Genomic DNA, 21,186 nt, shown 5'->3' on the forward strand with positions numbered 1-21,186 from the left:
GAGAGGAAAGGGAGGAGAGGAAAGGGAGGAGAGGAAAGGGAAGAGAGGAAAGGGAAGAGAGGAAAGGGAGGAGAGGAAAGGGAGGAGAGGAAAGGGAAGAGAGGAAAGGGAAGAGAGGAAAATGAGGAGAGGCAATGGAGGAAAGGGAGGAAAGAAAAGGGAAGAAAGTGGGAAGAGGAGGGAGAGGCATGGACTTGTCTGACAACAACAAGTGGCACCAAAAACGCTATTAGATGCTACCCTAGCTTATTAGGAGAAACTGTCAGCAGTAAATTGACAGTCTCTGAATCCAGTTAGTCAGAGGTACTCACCAGTGCCTGAGCAGTTGCAAGTGTAGCTGCCTTCTAAGTTGATACACACTCCTGGTCCACAAGGCGAATCTTCACACTCGTTCACATCGACATCGCAGGCTAGAAACACAGCAGCGTATATAACAAGCTCCAAATCTATGTACCTTAATGATCTAACCTTGATCAAAAGTACTTGCATCGGGTATTTCCATGGACTTAGCTTAAGACTCTAACAATAGATTGAAGATGAATGCTCAAAAAAAAAGTGTGAAATGATGTCGATAGTTGCTATAGTTGCTATAGTTGATATCGTTGCTATAGTTGATATCAGCTATTGTGTTCAAGTTACAGTGTTATGTGCCTTTATTCGGCAACTATAGACGCCATATTTGTGCTTTCGCTTTATCTGAACGTTTTTACTGCATTCAAGTTTTGTCGAGTTTAATCTTTAAACATCCTGGCAGTCAGGTCAACTCAAACATTGGAAACAATCGCAAATGATAGGAAAATACTGATACATTCTGATAAAATCTACTAAAATCTTTTGCAAGTTCAACTTTAAAGATTCATTCCAACTTTTATTGTCATAAAAATGGGTAAATGGTATGAGCTGTGTTGGGAAACCTCAAACCAAGTTTAGGAACCTCAAGCTGTGTAGAGGAACCTCAAGCTGTGTAGAGGAACCTCAAGCTATGTAGAGGAACCTCAAGCTGTGTAGAGGAACCTCAAGCTATGTAGAGGAACCTCAAGATGTGTAGAGGAACCTCAAGATGTGTAGAGGAACCTCGCGCTGTGTAGAGGAACCTCAAGCTGTGTAGAGGAACCTCAAGCTATGTAGAGGAACCTCAAGCTATGTAGAGGAACTTCAAGCTGTGTAGAGGAACCTCAAGCTATGTAGAGGAACCTCAAGCTATGTAGAGGAACCTCAAGCTATGTAGAGGAACCTCAAGCTGTGTAGAGGAACCTCAAGCTATGTAGAGGGACCTCAAGCTATGTAGAGGAACCTCAAGCTGTGTAGAGGAACCTCGCGCTGTCTAGAGAAACCTCAAGATGTGTAGAGGAACCTCGCGCTGTGTAGAGGAACCTCAAGCTGTGTAGAGGAACCTCAAGCTATGTAGAGGAACCTCAAGCTATGTAGAAGAACCTCAAGCTATGTAGAGGAACCTCAAGCTGTGTAGAAGAACCTCAAGCTATGTAGAGGAACCTCGAGCTGCGTAGAGGAACCTCAAGCTATGTAGAGGAACCTCGAGCTGTGTAGAGGAACCTCGAGCTGTGTAGAGGAACCTCAAGCTATGTAGAGGAACCTCAAGATGTGTAGAGGAACCTCGCGCTGTGTAGAGGAACCTCAAGCTGTGTAGAGGAACCTCAAGCTATGTAGAGGGACCTCAAGCTATGTAGAAGAACCTCAAGCTATGTAGAGGAACCTCAAGCTGTGTAGAAGAACCTCAAGCTATGTAGAGGAACCTCGAGCTGCGTAGAGGAACCTCAAGCTGTGTAGAGGAACCTCAAGCTATGTAGAGGAACCTCAAGCTATGTAGAAGAACCTCAAGCTATGTAGAGGAACCTCAAGCTGTGTAGAAGAACCTCAAGCTATGTAGAGGAACCTCGAGCTGCGTAGAGGAACCTCAAGCTGTGTAGAGGAACCTCAAGCTATGTAGAGGAACCTCAAGCTATGTAGAGGAACCTCAAGCTATGTAGAGGAACCTCAAGCTGTGTAGAGGAACCTCAAGCTATGTAGAGGAGCCTCGAGCTGGGTAGAGGAACCTCAAGCTATGTAGAGGAACCTCGAGCTGTGTAGAGGAACCTCGAGCTGTGTAGAGGAATCTCAAGCTATGTAGAGGAACCTCGAGCTGTGTAGAGGAACCTCGCACTGTGTAAAGGAACCTCGAGCTGTGTAGAAGAACCTCGCACTGTGTAGAGGAACCTCGCACTGTGTAGAAGAACCTCGCACTGTGTAGAGGAACCTCGCACTGTGTAGAGGAACCTCGCACTGTGTAGAGGAACCTCGCACTGTGTAGAGGAACCTCGCACTGTGTAGAGGAACCTCGCACTGTGTAGAGAAACCTCGCAATGTGTAGAGAAACCTCAAGCTGTGTAAAGGAAACTCAAGTTATTTGTGTAGCTCTGCTACCATCTAGCTGTATAGCGCAGCGTTCCAAACATTGCTCTTACACTATCTTACTTTATCTTTGTATCAAATTGAAGGTTGTCTTACCGGAATGAGTACCGGACTGGAAACTGACAGGTTTGATAGGTCTCAATAAACATTTAGTGTTTAAATGGGACAGCCGGAAAAATTTTGAGCAACAGCCATTTTGGAAATTTGCATACATAAACAAAACCACTATTCACCAATGTTTCCTCTATATTTCATAGTTGGGATTTTGGAGTTACTGCAGCTGATGAACCTACACTCTTGTTTTAACAGAGGGATACACTAGTGCGGCTTCTGGGTATCAAACCACAACCTGTTTTTACAAGTGAGACAAATCAAACCACGAGGACACAGCAGCTCCAGGTCAAACATGTAAACAAAGCAATTAACTGAATGACATGATGCTGCCGCTACGCTACATTGATGAATCCTAATAATATACCGTAAAACCTCTGTTCAAACAGTGCATTTTTATTCGAAAGCCACCTTTAACAGAACGCCATTATGAGGGAAGGCCTGAAAATATAGCGCTACCCTTTGGTTGCATGTCACTTTTATTTGACCGCCACTTTGACATTCTTTTATCTTTACAAACCCATAATAGAAAGTGATCACTACAAAAGTGTCCAAAAATGATACTAACAATGACTCAGTTACATTAATGAAAATCAATTGTTTCATTGTTGCTGTAGTCGCTGCCATGGCTTTAGTGACTGTGTGCCTGAGAACAATCGTCACGATCATCAGAACTACACTCTGGTTTGAAATCACAAAGCTCTAAATTCGATCTGTTGTCTTCAGATGCGTACATAGGGTGGTTCACAGCCAGATCTGAAGACTTCAAGATGATTTGATGAGCGATGAGAATATTCTTCAAGAACATTGAACAATGTAATCACAGCCATCGTTACCGCATATCGAAGTCCGTTTTCTAACTCCAACGCTTTCTGTTTTTCCCTTAATACTTTGAAAACAACGCCATGGAAATAGGTAATAACTGTATCGGTCTAATATGTTTCATCCTAAGTAGTTCCTTGTTTAACTCTGTCTGATACTTTGACGTATATGAAAAACTGTTTAGCAAAAATGTTGAGGCTGACAGCATTGATGCTATTTTTTCCAAAAAAAGAGTCCAAACCACAGTCAACCTTAGCATGGCTTCGTCCATAAAAGGGTTAAACCCAACTTCTGAATATTCAGACCAGAAAGTCGAAAAATAAGGTGCCACCTGCTATTTGAATGTCATCTCTAATAGAATGCCACTACAGTAGATGTTCCTATAATGTATACCCTATACCATAAATTCAAAATAACGTAAATAATTCTTGTAAAGTTTTTGCGTCGAACTACATAGAAAATTCCATATAACGTAAAATGTCATACTGGGTGAGTTTTCAAATTTGATTTGAGATGGAAAAATGCACCAAAATCACATGAAGACAGAAGACGAAGTTGAGTTCAGAAGACACCTAAAGATAAAGCTAACAGGGTCAAACAACTCACAATAGCCAGTCCAGTATTGAGTACAGTTGCAGGTAAAGTTTCCTTCTGTATCAGTACATTCAGCTCCATTTTGGCATGGTGGGTCCTGGAGGTTACACTCATCGATGTTATCATTGCAGTTTGAGGAGTTGCTCCATCCTGAATAGACAAAATTTTGTTATATAGGCACATACAATCTTTCAAATAGGAGCAATAGGTGAACAAGAACAAACTAGCACTGTTGAGAAAGGTTGCTATGGTGATTCCACCTTGTGAATTACCTTAATATTTGAGTGGCATGGCATGTTTCACTAAAGCGAACAAATTTATGAGCCAAAAAGATGATGAAGAAATCAAAACTGTCTCCTGTAGCTCAGAAGCTTATCAGAAGCTTACACATTCTGATAATTGCTGAACAAATAGCGGATCCTTTTAATATGCACACTAAGAACCTAGATCAGCACACCCTGACACCAAACAGCCAGTCATGGCTGACATCGGCTAAGAAACATGACAGCGTTGCTGATACAAATGACCTAAGCTGAGAGCATACTGTAAGACCTCTATTTGAGCGCCATGGCACTGCATTTGTCGACCTTTCCTGTATAGTAGGGTTCTACTAAAGGTGGCGTTTAAATAGAGGGTGACGCATTATTATTTAACTAACTGGTCAGAATTTTGAGCAGGTAAATTCTAAAAGCTAAATTCACGAATTTTTAGTGAAGCAAAATTCGAATTAATGCAGTCTTCCTCAACATTGTAATGATCTTAAAATATTTTCTTACTCTGATATATTCATAGTAAATATGAGGTACCCTAGGACACTTATGTATTCGCCTCGTCTAACTTTCGCATTTTTGGCGAGTCATCCTCTCACGAAAATTTCATCAGCGAAACTAAACTATCACAACGAATGAGCGAAAACGCGGAATTAAATAGCTTTGTTCATTGATAGTCCAAGAAACAAATGGCAGCAAGCGATCAAATTGCATTATCGATCTCGGCCACACAATTCTACCTGCGGTCTACAATTACAAACTAGTCCCAAATTGAAAAAAATTTTCTTACCGGTGAACAGAACCTGAGGAATCTAATTATGCTTGTTCCACTGCATTTATTTTCACATCACTATATTTTCGCACTCATCAGAGCTGCGAAATTATGTTGCATCGAAATTTTACTCTGTATGATACTCACGAAACTAAATACTAGCGAAATATAAATGTCCCAAGTATGCTTTTTCTTGAGCAAAAGATAAGAGAAATAGCAGCACAGATGCATTTGCTGTTACCAATCTTTGATCATCCAAAATATTAGACAATAAATATCCCAACGACACCTTAATCAGTGTACTGAAAAATCCAGCAAGGATGTCATGACTTTCACACGACTGAGTCCAGTTCTCATTGGTCAATTCATTTGCCAAGGACAAATTATTTAGTAGTGTTGATGTGTGCAGCCAGAGCAAATATCTATACAAGGTTTCAGTGATACACTTTATCAATGTACGTAGCCAGGCCTTTAAAAACCAAAGACATTTCACCAAATACATTAGTTATGTACAACCACGTATGAACCCCTCCACGATTTTTATGTCAATGATCATTGTAGATTTTTCTAAACACTAAACTGTCATCTAATTGCAATCTAGCAGTCTAGCGTAATCAGTGCGATCTACCGGAAATACATTCTACAACTGAGTCAGCAAAACATGGCAGATTTCATGCATTTTGTTGTGCAAAAAAAAATGTTAATGAAGTTTTGCGCTTTCAGTGAAAATCGTAAGGCTGCTTTATACTGTATCGACGTAATTCGGAGTTGTCCTCTCGCCAATTAATCATCGCCTATGTGTACTGATGAAATCTATGAGGCAACGGGAATACGTCAGGAAATATGGCAGCTGTAAAGCTTCTTTGATATTTTGCCAAGCATCCGCGACAGTCGGTGCAATGAGAATGCACCACTTTGGCAATGATGATTGGTTGTCATGGATTGCTTATTCTCAATTTCCCTTCATGATAGTTACTGCGAGACTAGTATTTTATCATTTCAACAGCCGCATCGTAAAATGAGAAAAGCTATGTTGCAGATTCTTTGCACAAACGATGTTATCGCAAATGATCACCGATGCATTGCAGGGTTGACACAGATATAAGTGTGAAACAGCCTTTATTGTAAAATATATATGAATTTCTTAAACCAAGCGTTCCACGTTTGGACAGACCTGCATCACAGTCGCAGAAGTGTTCCCAAGTACCGTTGACCAGAATCTCCTCACAGCTGCCATGGACACATGGGTCGCTTAAGCAAGGCCCTTCGATTTCGCACTGTCTACCTGCAACAAAATCCTCAAGCTATGCTCATACACATTAGTTATAAATCGGTTTGTTTTAGTAAATCATTTTCATGTTAAAATCGACTGCACCAGACAATCTGCTGAACTTAAAACTAAGATGAATATCTAGAAGGTTAGTGATACAATCAAACACTAGGACTGAGAAGTATGGGGCGTAGCTGGTTTAATGTAGACATTTTTGGTCTCTCCTATAGCCTGTTCCCTTTTACCAAACTGTCACAACAGCCCATAGATACGTTGAATTGATTGAATGGTGGGCTAGACAGGCCAGTGATGTACCGCACCCTTGTGATGTTCCTCATAAACATGTCTTCCTATCAAGTCTTTTACTGGTTATTAGTGCATTTGATTTACAAATAGAAATACAGTAGACGCTCCGAGAAGGTATACAATCCGCTCTGACCACAATTACATTATAAAGATTTTATTTTATACAAAACATAAAATGCATGTAACTAGTTTAATTCATTCCAAGAGATTCTCAAAATCCCTTTTGGCTCCACAAAAAGGAAAATAAGCATAACTTTTAAAATGAATGGCTAAATACTAACTATTGGATTATATCGATGACTTGTACCTTTTTTCTTATTACTTTCATTTGGTTTAAAGTTCATGATTACAGTATTGGGGAGCACACACCATCAATGTCAACTGAAATTGATTTTTTACACTTTTGTTCTACACAGCAAGGTCTATGCTGCGAAAAAAAGAAAAAAATTGCATAAGTCTATAATAAAGCAAAACAAAAATATATCTTTACTATTATAATAGCAGTGTCTGCCTGTGCATCCGAAGCCAGGGTTAGCGGCAAATATAAAATATTGCTGGTAACGAAACTGAAACTCATGACATTCAGCTTGATAGACCTACATGTCTAACACCTACAAACCGACCACCTTTGGGTGTTTCTGAATAATTCTGCCCATACTTATTCTCTGTGCTTTATCGTCACTCTGACGATCTCTCACAACACATGAGACTTTACTATTACTCTTTACGATTACATGTATAATAGCAGTGTCTGCCTGTGGGTATTTCTGAATAATTGTGCCCTTACTTATTCTCTGTGCTTTATTGGCACTCCTGACGATCTCTCATAGCACATTAGACTGTGAGGTACTAGTCAATAGAAATCGTCATTATATACGCCGTTTTCTCCCCCAAAAGCAGCAAAAGAAAACCTATATTTTTAAGGTTAATTATGCAGCTCTCACTATTCAATTTGAATCTAAGAACTTGCACGGACTTCAGCTTTATGTTATATGAATGTTTTTACAGAATACGAAGCAAAACTTTATGTAAATTCTTTATGTTCAGCAGAATTTTCGTTATAGGAGATCTACTCTATAGGATCTGTATTGTTTTCAATAGCTTTTTAATAATAATGTGGGAATAAAAATACGAAGTCTTATTATTATTAGTAATATTATTATTAGTGTCCTGGAGAGTGAATAATTGGTGCGGGCAGAGGTGCGCTGGGTAGGGAGCAGAATGCTGCAGGTTCGAATCCCTTAGGGTGCAATCTGTTTTCCAACTTGCAACCATGGCTTCAAACAGGCAAGGGGCTCTTACTACAGTAAAGATAGCTTGTAGTTTCCAAGTTATGTACTAGCTTGTACAAAAAGGTGCTCAATTATCACAGTATTTAGGACGTAGCGTCTCCATATCTGCAAACAATAATCTAAACCGGCTTGTGTGTTAATATTTTTGAAGATAAGAAAAATACTGCAGCGAGATTATACAACCAATAGAGTGTTTGTAAATGACCTTCAACCATATAGGATTTGATAAAGTACAAGCTAATCCATAAAAGTTTGTGTCAAGTACATACATTCTAATCAAAGAAATTTCTTTATTAACCCGTTCGCAGGCAAGCTTTTCTGTTAACAACCCAAAAATTGGCTCATTTTTAGGTTGTTAACAGAGGCTAATCTATTGTAGTTTACTATTGGTAAAAAAATTAAACAAAAAAGACAATAAGTTAACCAGAAATCAGTTAATAAAAACATTCACGTGGCGACATAATAGTCGCTCTGCCCATCAGCATCAGTATTGCTAAACGACAATAATGTCGCTATGCCTGCAAAATGGTTAAAAATCAAGACAATGTTAACGTTTGTTAAATAACAATTGTTAAAATTGAGACATGCAACTATAGGAACAGTTGGTATGTCACAAGATAGAAAGGTAAAGTATTAAGTAGTGAGATATTCCTAAAATTGTCCTGAGAGAAATTTATCAAGCTGTGCTTGATCAGTGGCCGATTGTAGACCAATTTTCAAATACCCAATGAAATTACTCTTCACAGCGAAACACACAGTCATTTAAAGTGAACGCCATATTTGTTTTCACATTTATGCATGTTTTTTGTCATGGTTCCATAATTCTGTTGGGTAATAATTAGAGTTGCCCCGATTTTGGTATCGGAATCGGTATCGGTGCCGATATGAGTGTCAAGTATCTGAATCGGTATCGGCCGATCTTTTCTTAAAAAATCTGAACCATCCGATACTTTTTACAGATCAACCATTTAGCAGAAAACTGTATTTTAGCCTGCTATACTAATAAAAAATCATCAGCTGTAAGCTTCTTACTTTTACTTAATGAATTTCAGGCCTGCCACACAATTTATTTCATGTCTATAGCCTGATCAACACAGCAAAGGAAACTTTTTAGCCAGAACGTAAACAAAAAGTGTGGTATTTCCCAATTACAGCGATAGGTTTTATTGCAAGCAATCACGAACAAGATAACAAAAGTGGGAAACAAAAACGCAGTGTAATATTTCTATTTACTAGCATTACGAAAGTAATTTAAACAGTCGACGCATAAAGTTATCCATCACTCTCTTGATCCTGACGATACAATGGATCGTTTGTATTGTACAAAAAACGGTAACCCCAGTGGCGTATCGGTATGTAGCCTGTCCTCCAACATCTGTTGCCAGGGAATCCCCCTTCAGTACGCTCGGCTACATTGATAATGATGGAAGAAAAGAAACGTCTTACTGAGATAATTGAATCACTAACGGTTTTTAAAAGAAACATTGATTTGCTCTAAACTTGTACAGACACAGCAGTTCATCCAACAATAGAAGAGGGACTTCGTTATTACAGATAGAACTGTACCACTAACAGTAATTACCTTTATTTACAAATTACAAGAAACATGGACTGTTTTGTTACTACACGCACGGTATGTCAGTATGTGAATATGTATATATTTTTTTCCATAAATGCAAACAAATAAATACAATAATATTCATGTTTTCTTTGCATTATGTTTGTATTTGCATAATAAAATGAGCTACTATCTATGCAACACAAAAGATCTGAATCGGTATCTGAATCGGATTATTTTTCAATTAGGATCGGTATATCGGATCGGTATCTGAATCGGCTGGTGAATTTAGAATCGGGGCATCTCTAGTAATAATGCTGTTTGGTAATAATTCTGTTGATAGCATTCTTGAAGAGTTCTATCAACAGAATTATTGCTCTTGTTCAATTACTGTAATAAATATGTGATAATTGAAACGGCCGCTGTTAGCAAAAGATCATCCTCCTATTATACGTAGTTATCTATTTTTAGGAATGAACTGGGCAGTGCAAAATAATTGATAAACTTGTTAAAAGCGTCCTCGAAAAACTTTGTACAGAACGGTCATCAAATTGTAAAGCTTGACTCACTAAAAATATATCTGCTAATGCTATCTGGCCCTGCAAACAAAAATGGCACAACTGCCCAATCTTGGTTCAAACTCATTCTGGTGCAAATGGCAAAAATTGGGATGATAGCTTCTATAAAACCATTCAGAAATCGGTCACAAAAACTCTGTATGCAAATTGGCTGGTGTGAATGCAGCTGTACATAGAATGCACTGTTGCCAAATGTTACCGTCTACATTCAATCAAATAACCAATCAGAAGAGAGTGAGAGGTGAAGGGTCATACTAAGTTACCCATAGATATAGTAAGGGTTTACTATATCTATGAAGCTACCTCTATAATATCTGTTGCAGTCACATGACCAGTCAGTGTCATTGGACTGACACGTGCCATGACCAGAACACAGTTCTGAGAGGGTGCAGTCAGGTTGATCGCATGTATCTCCTCCGTAACCCTCATTGCATATGCACAGGTAGGAGCCCTCAGTGTTGTTACAGCTTGCAGTATTCCGGCCATTGCAGGAAGCGGTCCCTGATGTGCATTCATTAATATCCTGTTATGAGACAAAACCAAATTAGGAAGCTACTAGGCAGAGCCTTCAGCGCATGAAATCTGAAAGGATAGCAACGGCAGAGGCTGTCATGATTGAACAACATAAGAGTAGAAATCAAAATGCTTCTGGAATGTACCAGGTAATGTTTGAAATAAATAAAAAGGTACGAGAAAAATCAAGTAGTCAACCATGGTTAACTCGCCCTCGGATAACTTTAACACATGGTTAACTCAAACGGTTTCTTTGGTTCGTTCCCACGTAATGATAAATTGCTTTAGATAACTTGACCTCAACTCTGTTAACTTGAACAGTTTTCTGCCCAACGGCTACCGAGACGGTTGTTATCGCTTTAGAAAATCACTTTTTTCCAAGCCATATAGGTAAACCTCAACTTTTCGTAATTCATAGGCGTCATTATTACCACCATCGGCAAAATATTTTTGTCAACGACTTTTCTAAAGGTTTGGTGAAATTTGATTTTTACCGAACATCCACTTAGCGATGGCCCTTCGGAAGCGAAGAAAAGTGAGGTAACCTTCGCATAAACTTCAAGAAAAATCGGCAAAATTGATCTTGGTTAAAACGCTCAAAAGAAAAAGATGTCTTTTCTTCGGAGCATTTCAACAACGATCATGTTTTGCCAATTTTAATCTAAAAAACGTCCTGGCAATAACATCACCTCAAACAACAAACCAATCTCAAATGATAGAAAAATCTCTATACTTTTTCATAAAAGTTTTAAACTTTACACTAGAAGCATTTAATTTGAAACAAACCATTTATGCTTTTGATTTATATTATAGTTTGTATATGTACATGTATCTACTAATAAATAAATAAATGGATTTGTGACAGTGCTCTGATAACTTGAACGCTATGATAACTTGAACACTTTCGCTCGGTCCCGTGAAGTTCGAGTTATCCATGTTTGACTGTACTAAACTACACGTAAGCCACTCATTCATGTGCTGTAAACACTTCTTATTATGCGGGCTGAATATTCACCAAAATTCGTTGTATATGTGGGTTGTTTAATGGTGCTCTATCGAAATGATTCAACCCCTGCTTCCATGACACACATCATGGGGATGTGTGGTTGTGCGTTACTGCGAATTAAGTGTTTCTATGGAAATTTGCATGATACGGATTGACTCCGACGCCTTGTTGAAAAAAGCTAAGGAATTGTACGCTATAAGTTAATAATTGGCGACGCACATGTTAGCGACGAAACTCAATCAAGAAAGGACGAACAGAAGTATGGAACATGTTTAAAATTTAATAGCTGGTGCGGTACATCAATGCTCATCATTCGCAAGTACTGTTTCCATTATTCGCAAGCATGATGGATTTGATAAAGTTTTGCGAATCGCAAAACTTGCTTAGCTTGCAAATTTAAGCCGCTTCCATGATGCCGGTAACATTCATATTGGCTCAAACTTGCTCATCATCTGAGTCATGAAAACATAGTGAATGTATGCGTCATTATGACACTTATGGCAGGAGAGCACAACTAAATTAGTAGATCTACTTGCTAGTATCAGCCGGCTACGCAAAGCTTGTACTAGTATATTACTATTAAGAAGTTACTAGTAATCATTTCCACGGGCCAATTTATTTGAAGCAATTACATGTGAAAACTACCATCAATTTAAAAAAGGTGTCTTTCCTGTGATCAATGTCACAAAATGCTTAGACTTTGTCAGTGTCCAAGATCCTTCAACTGGTCAGTATAACTGCCAAATGCCGATTTCAGCAACCACAGAGGTCTCTTATGGTCTGGCTACGCAAACCAATAAAACGCATATTTTGCATCTCCAACGCAATCCATTATTTTTTGACGTCATCAAGTCGTTTGCACATGCGCTCGTTCACGAAAAAGCTGCCATATTTGTAGAAAATGATCGTTTTTCTTTTATTTACTAGTACTTTTAGGTGTTGTTTTGATACTATAATAAAAAAAATTGCAAACAAAAACACCGTTTTCAAATTATCATTGCAAAAGCTTCGTGTTTTTAACGATAAAATTGTCTGTCAAGATGGCCGGCAACGATAAAATGACGTCACGAAAAAATGAAGGGTTGTGAGGTGTCAGCAACTCGATTTCATTGTTGAACGAAATGAGCAAGTTGGTCTACATAGGTAGAAAGCAAACCGATGTACTTGTGACTGTTTGAAACATATGATTTTACGATCTCGATTCAAGTCTATTCCTTGTCAACACAAGCTGGTTGCACCCAGGACTGGGTTATAAATGAAAATGACAACAGGACTTCACACTTAAGCTAATTGTATGTGGAAAAAGATATTTCAACTAGAGTGCGCCCTCATGTTACGATGACCTTGTTAAATGATTTTTTTTGCCCTACGATATAGAACACACTGATTATTCGCCCATACAAAATATTCTTTGCCATACGACATCAACAAAAATTTTTCTCAAGTTTCAAATTTGGCAATCGGTGTGCTGATTACGTCGCAATAACAAATATGCAGGTACTCTATGCGCTGTAATCCCTCTAACAGCGAAGAAAAGAGATACGATGTTCGATCTCGCTCAAGTCGGCGTTATTCAATATTAATTACTGTGAAAACTAAACTGGAAACAGATAGGTGATCAAATTTTAGCAATGAAAAATTTGAAGTTAAGTAAAATAGGCAAAAATACAGAAATACACACTAAAACTTAGCTTTAAGTATGTGTTTAGAAAGTTAAATTCAACATTTATGTTATACCTCTGACTCGAAGGTAAGAACTCCCTATGGGATGTACTGCATATATATTACATTGTAACGTTACATTTTATTGCAGATCATAAACAATAAATACAATAAAGTTACTGTAGGTAACTATAATTACTAAAGTTAACATATTATTTTGCTATTAATTTTTAATATGTACAGTACAAGTATAAAGTTTTGATGATTTTATCAGAGGGTGTTCGCATTAGATAATTGCTACGGGTTTCTATACTCCTCTATACAACATTTTTGCCTTATGATGTCAACACTGGAATGAATTAATATTGTATGGCGAGGGTCCATGGTAGTAACACATATACAGAACTAACAGAAGTCACTAGCATAAATTGGAATTGTTTACAAAACATTTCAGATAATTCTTTGTGGTAAATACATGTAAATCAGTTAAAACTTCTTTTCCTGTAGTTTCATTCATGTATGATATTAAAGTATCTTTGTATTTCAATGTAGCACTTCATCTTTTAGCAGAATATAGCAAAGGAAATAGCTGCACAAAAGCTATATAGCTATCATAAATTGCTGACGACCCATCATCCAATATATAACTATCCTAAAGGATGGTAGTTTAAACTAGGTGAATATATCAGTCAGGTTGGAGTAAGTCATGCTCATACTTGCATCACTCACTCCTTTACTAAACCTACATATGGTAAGATAACTTCCATTTACTGATTCTTAATTAACTCTTTCATTACCAAATTGATTTGCTGTAGAATGGAATTTTATAACGACATTTATTTTAATGATTTTAACGACCACTATAGCATCGTTATAATATAAACTAACAAAATAATTTGACTGTCACAAATTATTACTTTATTATTTTGCAATTAATTATGATTAATTTCCCATTAATAATGAGTTATGTTGCAATTTAAGCTGTAATAGCATTTTATCTCAAAGATAGTTAATATGATATCATTCTGTAAGTCCCCACATTTATCTTGAGTAATTCAATGTTTGTCTATGTGTATGTATATAAACCATATAGATACATATCTAATCATGTCATATAATATAGAGCGTAATAGCAACCCCATATACATGTGTAAACCAATTAAACCATAGAAACCAGTTTAAACCATAAAAACCGATTTTAATCCAAAAAACCTGGTTTACTCATTTCAAAACCATGGTTTGTTCCAGCCTGTCGTGACATAATTAGATAATTAGTAAAACCCAATGTTTGACATAAGTTGCATGTAAGTTGAGATAACTTTTGAACCACAAGACATGGAAAACATTTTGATTCCAATATAATCAATGTAAACTTTTACATCTGCTGATGCAATAAAAAAGGCTACAAATGAGCTGGAGAATGAGTTCTAAGGTTTAACCCTTTTTCTACTACTGTGAGTAAAAAGAGGAGCATGTTTCGAGTCAGACAAGTCATCACTATTATTATAGCTTACGGCATTATTATTACTGTTAAAAATAATGATCAATGTAACTGGTACTACTGCTCAATAGATATTCATTGTAAGTCAACTGATCTACAATTTATGAAACTTTCGTAGCTTTAATGTGCCTGAGATGGCTGGTCAATGTAATGAAGAAATTCTAATAAACGAAATACATCTTTTCCAAAGAGAAACTAAGCTCAGCATGGGCGGTAAAAATGTTTTTCTTGTCTCAATGCAGACAAACGGCTGTTTCTTTTCGTTTAAGTACAGACATGATCGGCTAATTAAGTAACTACTCAATAATCAGAAATGTTTTGTACAAAGCCTATTAAAGCTGCGTCATGCAGCTCTTGGCCATACGCAATCCTTCGTTTTTTTCATGACGTCATTTTATCGTTGTCGGCCACCTTTATAGACAAATTAATCGTTAAAAACTCGAAGCTTTTGCAATTAATTGTTGAAAACAATGCTTTTGTTTGCAATTTTTTTATTATAGTATCAAAACAACACCAAAAAGTACTATTAAATAAAATAAAAACAATCGTTTTCTACAAATATGGCATCTTTTCATGAACGAGCGCATGTGCAAGTAATTTGATGGCGTAAAAAAAGGATGGATAAGATGATTCACTTCAGTTTTTAATCTAATTTATGTTTCTACATATAGTCTTTGCACATATATTTATATAAAGCACTTGTTTGATGCTATGTATAACTACTTGAAGTAATGAACTTTGGTGCTCAGGGAAAAACAAAACAAAATAAATTGTAATAAGAGTATTTGCTGTAACCTACCACGGTGTCCTCTAATAAAGCAAATATTGAAACAGGTTAACCAGTTATGACGAGGTTTGGTTGCAGCCACTCTTGTTATACAATACAGTTTGCCACTCTACTACAGTCTTCGCAAAAAACTTACAGATTCACAGTGATCACCAGTCCAGCCCGTATCACAGTTGCATTCATAACCGCCATAGAGATTAATACAAGTGCCATGGTTGTTGCATAGATGTTTGTTATTCTGTGTCTGTTGGCATTCGTCGATGTCTTGACGACACTCACTTCCTCCAAATTCTACAGACAACAAGAGTCTAGCATATTCTAGAATGTACTTCTCAATTGGAACTGACAGATTGTACTAAACACGGTTATATGAGGTCTTTCATAGAATTCCTAATTGGAAGTTTTATAAAATGTCAAAAATTGGAGTTGTTATGAGCAGTTAAGACCTGGCGACACACCGACAACGTGCATCATCAACGTGCATAATCAACGTGCACCGACAACGTGCATCATCACGTGCATCATCAACGCACAGCATAGATAGATATTTGCTATATGGCTACACATCAACACTACTAAAGGATGCATCACCCTGAAAAATAAACTGACCAATAAAAATTGGCCTCCGTTGAGTGAATCCCATGATATCCTGGCAGGATTTTCCAGTACATTAGTTTAAGGATTTTCTGAACAGCTGTATTGCTACATGAACCATCAGGATTGTCAATGATTTGTAATAGCAATATCATTTGTGCAGATACTTTAAATGCTCCAAAACAACAGACTACTCGTTAATGGTGAAAAAAGGATAAAATGTACTTTATGGCATGAGTTCAACTATATAAAAAACGTAAACATATTTACTCACCAAAAATATTTGGAATTTTCCATCAATATTCTCATATTTATGTGACTTTTGATGTGACTCGTACTAGTGACTTTCGTAAATATGTCATAAATGAGGATATCGAATATTATCTATGAAAATACCTTGACATATAAATAGCCGTTTGTGTGACGCCCTGTTGTTACAGTAATTCTCAAGCAACTTTGGAAATGATGAGCATGAATTTAAAAAGATCAAAAATTTTCAATATTGTGATGATGAGCTATTTTTGCCAATCACCCCCATTTTATCTACGCCAATGTAGTCCAACACGCTCGCTGTGAAACACTGCATCCGACAATGCATTGCCGACTAGTCGCCAACATGTCGGTTATGCAAAAAATGCATTGCGTCAGTGTATGTAGCCAGGCCTTTAGCGGATCCACCCTGAGGTCACTACTCATATGCCTGGAGGTACCATTTCAGCAGAGTTGGCATACAAGAGTAGACAACTCCGATGTGCTCCAATGGAATACATTTTAATGTTTTGTATATAGTACGACTTATCGACTACAGCAAACAACGATTGCTTAGTAATATTTACAATGAGCAATTACAGAGGCTTCAAAAATAAGAACAAATATTTTAACTTTGTTTTCGGTTTTCTTTGCATTATGTAATTATTATAGTGTTCAATTTCTGCAATACCATGATCGTTGCAATACGACCGACTGAGCTTAAAAAATGAAACATTAATTGAAAAATGTGCCAGATTAGAACAGGCGAATGCAAGGTCACAAAGTCATCAAGTAATATGGTACAGTCTGTGGTTACAAGAATACTCTTTGCCTAAAAACATTGTAGAGCGAGCAACTAGTCAATCATGTCACTGATGAAATTTCCCTAGTAACTATTTAGGCCGAAATACTATTCAGCTGCCATCAATATTTTGTTGCACATGATATATCATAAGTGTTGCAGAAATGAACACGTGATCTGTAGTGATGTTCCTTACAGTACATAATTTTAGAGCAGAAAGATGTCGCTGTTGAAAGCATATTTTAATGCTTACGCAATCAGTTTTATTAGGATGAAGTTTCATTGCCAGAGCAGATAACTTCAAAATTACATTAGTCTCATTGTCTCTGTTGAAAGTGAAAAGGCTTTGTAGTCCCTGTCTGCTGCCCAAATATGAACACACAAAATATTATCATTGCAGTCTTTTTTAAAGACTTGCCAAATAAATTGCGACAAAAGCCTCTCATAAATCATAAGTGGAAGCAAATGCTGTCGACCCACCTTCAATTGTGCGAGTCAAAATGATAAGGGGACATCAAGGAGAAGTTTCAAATACGATAGAGGTAGCAGTTGATAACCTGAGTGGTAATATAAGATAGATGTTGGAGTTAATAGCCTGAGTGCCAGTAATAGATAGAGGTAGCAGTTGATAACCTGAGTGGTAATATAAGATAGATGTTGGAGTTAATAGCCTGAGTGCTAGTAATAAATAGATGTTGGAGTTGATAGCCTGAGTGCTAGTAATAGATAGATGTTGGAGTTGATAACCTGAGTGCTAGTGAAAGATAGATGTTGGAGTTGATAGCCTGAGTGCTAGTGAAAAATAGATGTTGGAGTTGATAGCCTGAGTGCTAGTGAAAGATAGATGTTGGAGTTGATAGCCTGAGTGCTAGTGAAAAATAAATTTTGGGGTGGTATCAAAACCCCGAGTGTTGGTAAAGGGTAGCGTCTAAAGCCTATTTTACCTGCTTTACAATTGCAGAACTGCTCGGGAAAATTTGTTTGGCTGTTACAAATAGTGCTGCAGTTGGGAGATGTGTTATCAGGATGGCAATCGTGCGTCCAATTCTGGTTTGTACATAAGTCTATGACTATCTGTAATAGAACAGTTTACATAAATATAATGAAAAGCATTCTTCCATGACTATATGTAATAGAATAGTTTTTAAAACAGTAATAACCATAGAGCAATAATTTAATTATTCTGTGGCTATCTGTAATAGAACGATGCACATAGATCCAATGAAGTGCATTTGTCTATGACTATCTGTAATAGATTGATTCCAATAGATTTAATGAATTGCATCATCATGTGACTATCTGTAAGGCCTGGTTCTCATATACACCGCAAAACACCGGCGACGGCACCACAGTAGCCTGGGCATGGCTCTCGTGGGGGATTGGGAGAGAGAGCCTGGGACACATAACGAAAAAAAGGTAAGATAACTTCTGCAAAACGAGCGACATATGTTACATATGATGCTCAGACTGATACTAATGGAAGCGTGTTGTTAGGTTCGGATCTCACGATGTATTAGATGTGGCGCGTTTAAAAGCCTTTTATCACGGTCACGTGACTTGATCTAGTAAAAGCCCTATATTTTTGATAGGCTGAGTGGTTACGTAATACCCCGTTTGATAATAAAACGATAAGAACGATAGGTTACTATTCTCTTGCGTTTTCACGTTAGCAGTTTAATTTCCTATACTGATTAAAAATGGAGCGATTCAAAAATTACTATCAAAGCTAGGCATAGTCACACTGAGACCAGAACAGTTTCAAGCTTTGCAACATATTATCGCAGGTTTTGACCAATTTATAGTTTTTCCTACTGGCTTCGGAAAGAGTATTGCTTTCAGATGGCACCGTTTTGCAGTGGTAGGTCCGAGTTGTTCATAATAGCTGTCGTGAGTAATCATAATACTCGCGAGTAAAATAAAACTGAAATTACTTTTTACTAGATAAACTTTTCTTTACTAGCAGCGTGCGATTCATTTTTGTTGTTCTATTGCTATTCGTTTGTATTGTTATTGTGAATTTTTTTCTTCAGTTGTTTAATTTTTTATTATAATTAAATCAAAACATAATGAATTGAACATATGAAATAATATAACTCTCGTGATTGATTTATTATGCAACCAACATTTCATACTTACTAACCAGCGTTTGTTTGCTGCCAATTCAAATTAAAAATAATACATAATACTCGCGTAGATCATAAATAAGACTGTCACATGATACTCCTTCGGGAATAACGATTGTGATATTAGCGACTGCAGAAGTCAACTTTTAGAGTTGTCTTCCCCGCGTATTGCTATGCGTCCCAGGCTCTCTCTCCCAATCCCCCACGAGAGCCATGCCAGGCTAGCACCCCAGGCTATTGCGATGAAATGTAAACCTACACGCCGAGTACCACTGGTAGTTGCCAGCTCAACTCTTGCGTTGACCGCTGTTCAAAATTTGCGAAAAGCCGAAATGCATTGTACAGGTGAAGGTCACCATTATCAAAACGGCATGGCGAGTGAACATTTTCATGCAGTTATTAACGATGAAGCTACATGTATATGTGAACAGAAGCTGCTGAGCCTAGTGTGGCAAGCGTTTTGCTGCGGAAGATTACTGCTGGGGTTTCGTAATCGATATAGGAACCGGGCTTAATATAATTATTCCAATCGATCCAACTAACTGCATTAACCTGTGGCTATCTGTAGTAGAATGGTTCACAGAATTCATGGTTCACATGGATTCAATAAATTGCATTATTTTATGACTATCTGCAATAGAATGATTCACATCGACCCAATAAATTGCATTATTTTATGACTATCGGTAATATAATGATTCACATCGACCCAATAAATTGCATTATTTTATGACTATCGGTAATAGAATGATTCACATCGACCCAATAAATTGCATTATTTTATGACTATCGGTAATATAATGATTCACATCGACCCAATAAATTGCATTATTTTATGACTATCGGTAATAGAATGATTCACATCGACCCAATAAATTGCATTATTTTATGACTATCGGTAATATAATGATTCACATCGACCCAATAAATTGCATTATTTTATGACTATCGGTAATAGAATGATTCACATCGACCCAATAAATTGCATTATTTTATGACTATCGGTAATAGAATGATTCACATCGACCCAATAAATTGCATTATTTTATGACTATCGGTAATATAATGATTCACATCGACCCAATAAATTGCATTATTTTATGACTATCTGCAATAGAATGATTCACATCGACCCAATAAATTGCATTATTTTATGACTATCGGTAATATAATGATTCACATCGACCCAATAAATTGCATTATTTTATGACTATCTGCAATAGAATGATTCACATCGACCCAATAAATTGCATTATTTTATGACTATCGGTAATAGAATGATTCACATCGACCCAATAAATTGCATTATTTTATGACTATCTGCAATAGAATGATTCACATCGACCCAATAAATTGCATTATTTTATGACTATCGGTAATAGAATGATTCACATCGACCCAATAAATTGCATTATTTTATGACTATCGGTAATATAATGATTCACATCGACCCAATAAATTGCATTATTTTATGACTATCTGCAATAGAATGATTCACATCGACCCAATAAATTGCATTATTTTATGACTATCGGTAATAGAATGATTCACATCGACCCAATAAATTGCATTATTTTATGACTATCTGCAATAGAATGATTCACATCGACCCAATAAATTGCATTATTTTATGACTATCGGTAATAGAATGATTCACATCGACCCAATAAATTGCATTATTTTATGACTATCTGCAATAGAATGATTCACATCGACCCAATAAATTGCATTATTTTATGACTATCTGCAATAGAATGATTCACATCGACCCAATAAATTGCATTATTTTATGACTATCGGTAATAGAATGATTCACATCGACCCAATAAATTGCATTATTTTATGACTATCTGTAATATAATGATTCACCTCGACCCAATAAATTGCATTATTTTATGACTATCTGCAATAGAATGATTCACATCGACCCAATAAATTGCATTATTTTATGACTATCTGCAATAGAAT

At 36.9% G+C, this 21,186-nt stretch overlaps 1 protein-coding gene across 2 annotated transcripts in view; it reads right to left on the bottom strand.

The window, feature by feature from the left end:
* Nucleotides 1–21,186, bottom strand: part of LOC137398938 (fibropellin-1-like) — a 78,718-nt gene that overhangs the window by 30,221 nt on the left and 27,311 nt on the right. For both annotated transcript variants that reach the window (XM_068085099.1, XM_068085098.1), the window contains exons 6-11: nt 18,040–18,169; nt 15,587–15,741; nt 10,285–10,504; nt 6,152–6,262; nt 3,949–4,086; nt 312–410 (exon numbers count right to left, since the gene is read on the bottom strand). In XM_068085099.1, the coding sequence (XP_067941200.1) occupies nt 312–410; nt 3,949–4,086; nt 6,152–6,262; nt 10,285–10,504; nt 15,587–15,741; nt 18,040–18,169 (853 nt within the window). The remainder of the gene's footprint in view (nt 1–311; nt 411–3,948; nt 4,087–6,151; nt 6,263–10,284; nt 10,505–15,586; nt 15,742–18,039; nt 18,170–21,186) is intronic.

The sequence above is a fragment of the Watersipora subatra genome, chromosome 6 (assembly GCF_963576615.1).
Source record: "Watersipora subatra chromosome 6, tzWatSuba1.1, whole genome shotgun sequence".
In the NCBI taxonomy this organism is placed as follows: Eukaryota; Metazoa; Bryozoa; class Gymnolaemata; order Cheilostomatida; family Watersiporidae; genus Watersipora; species Watersipora subatra.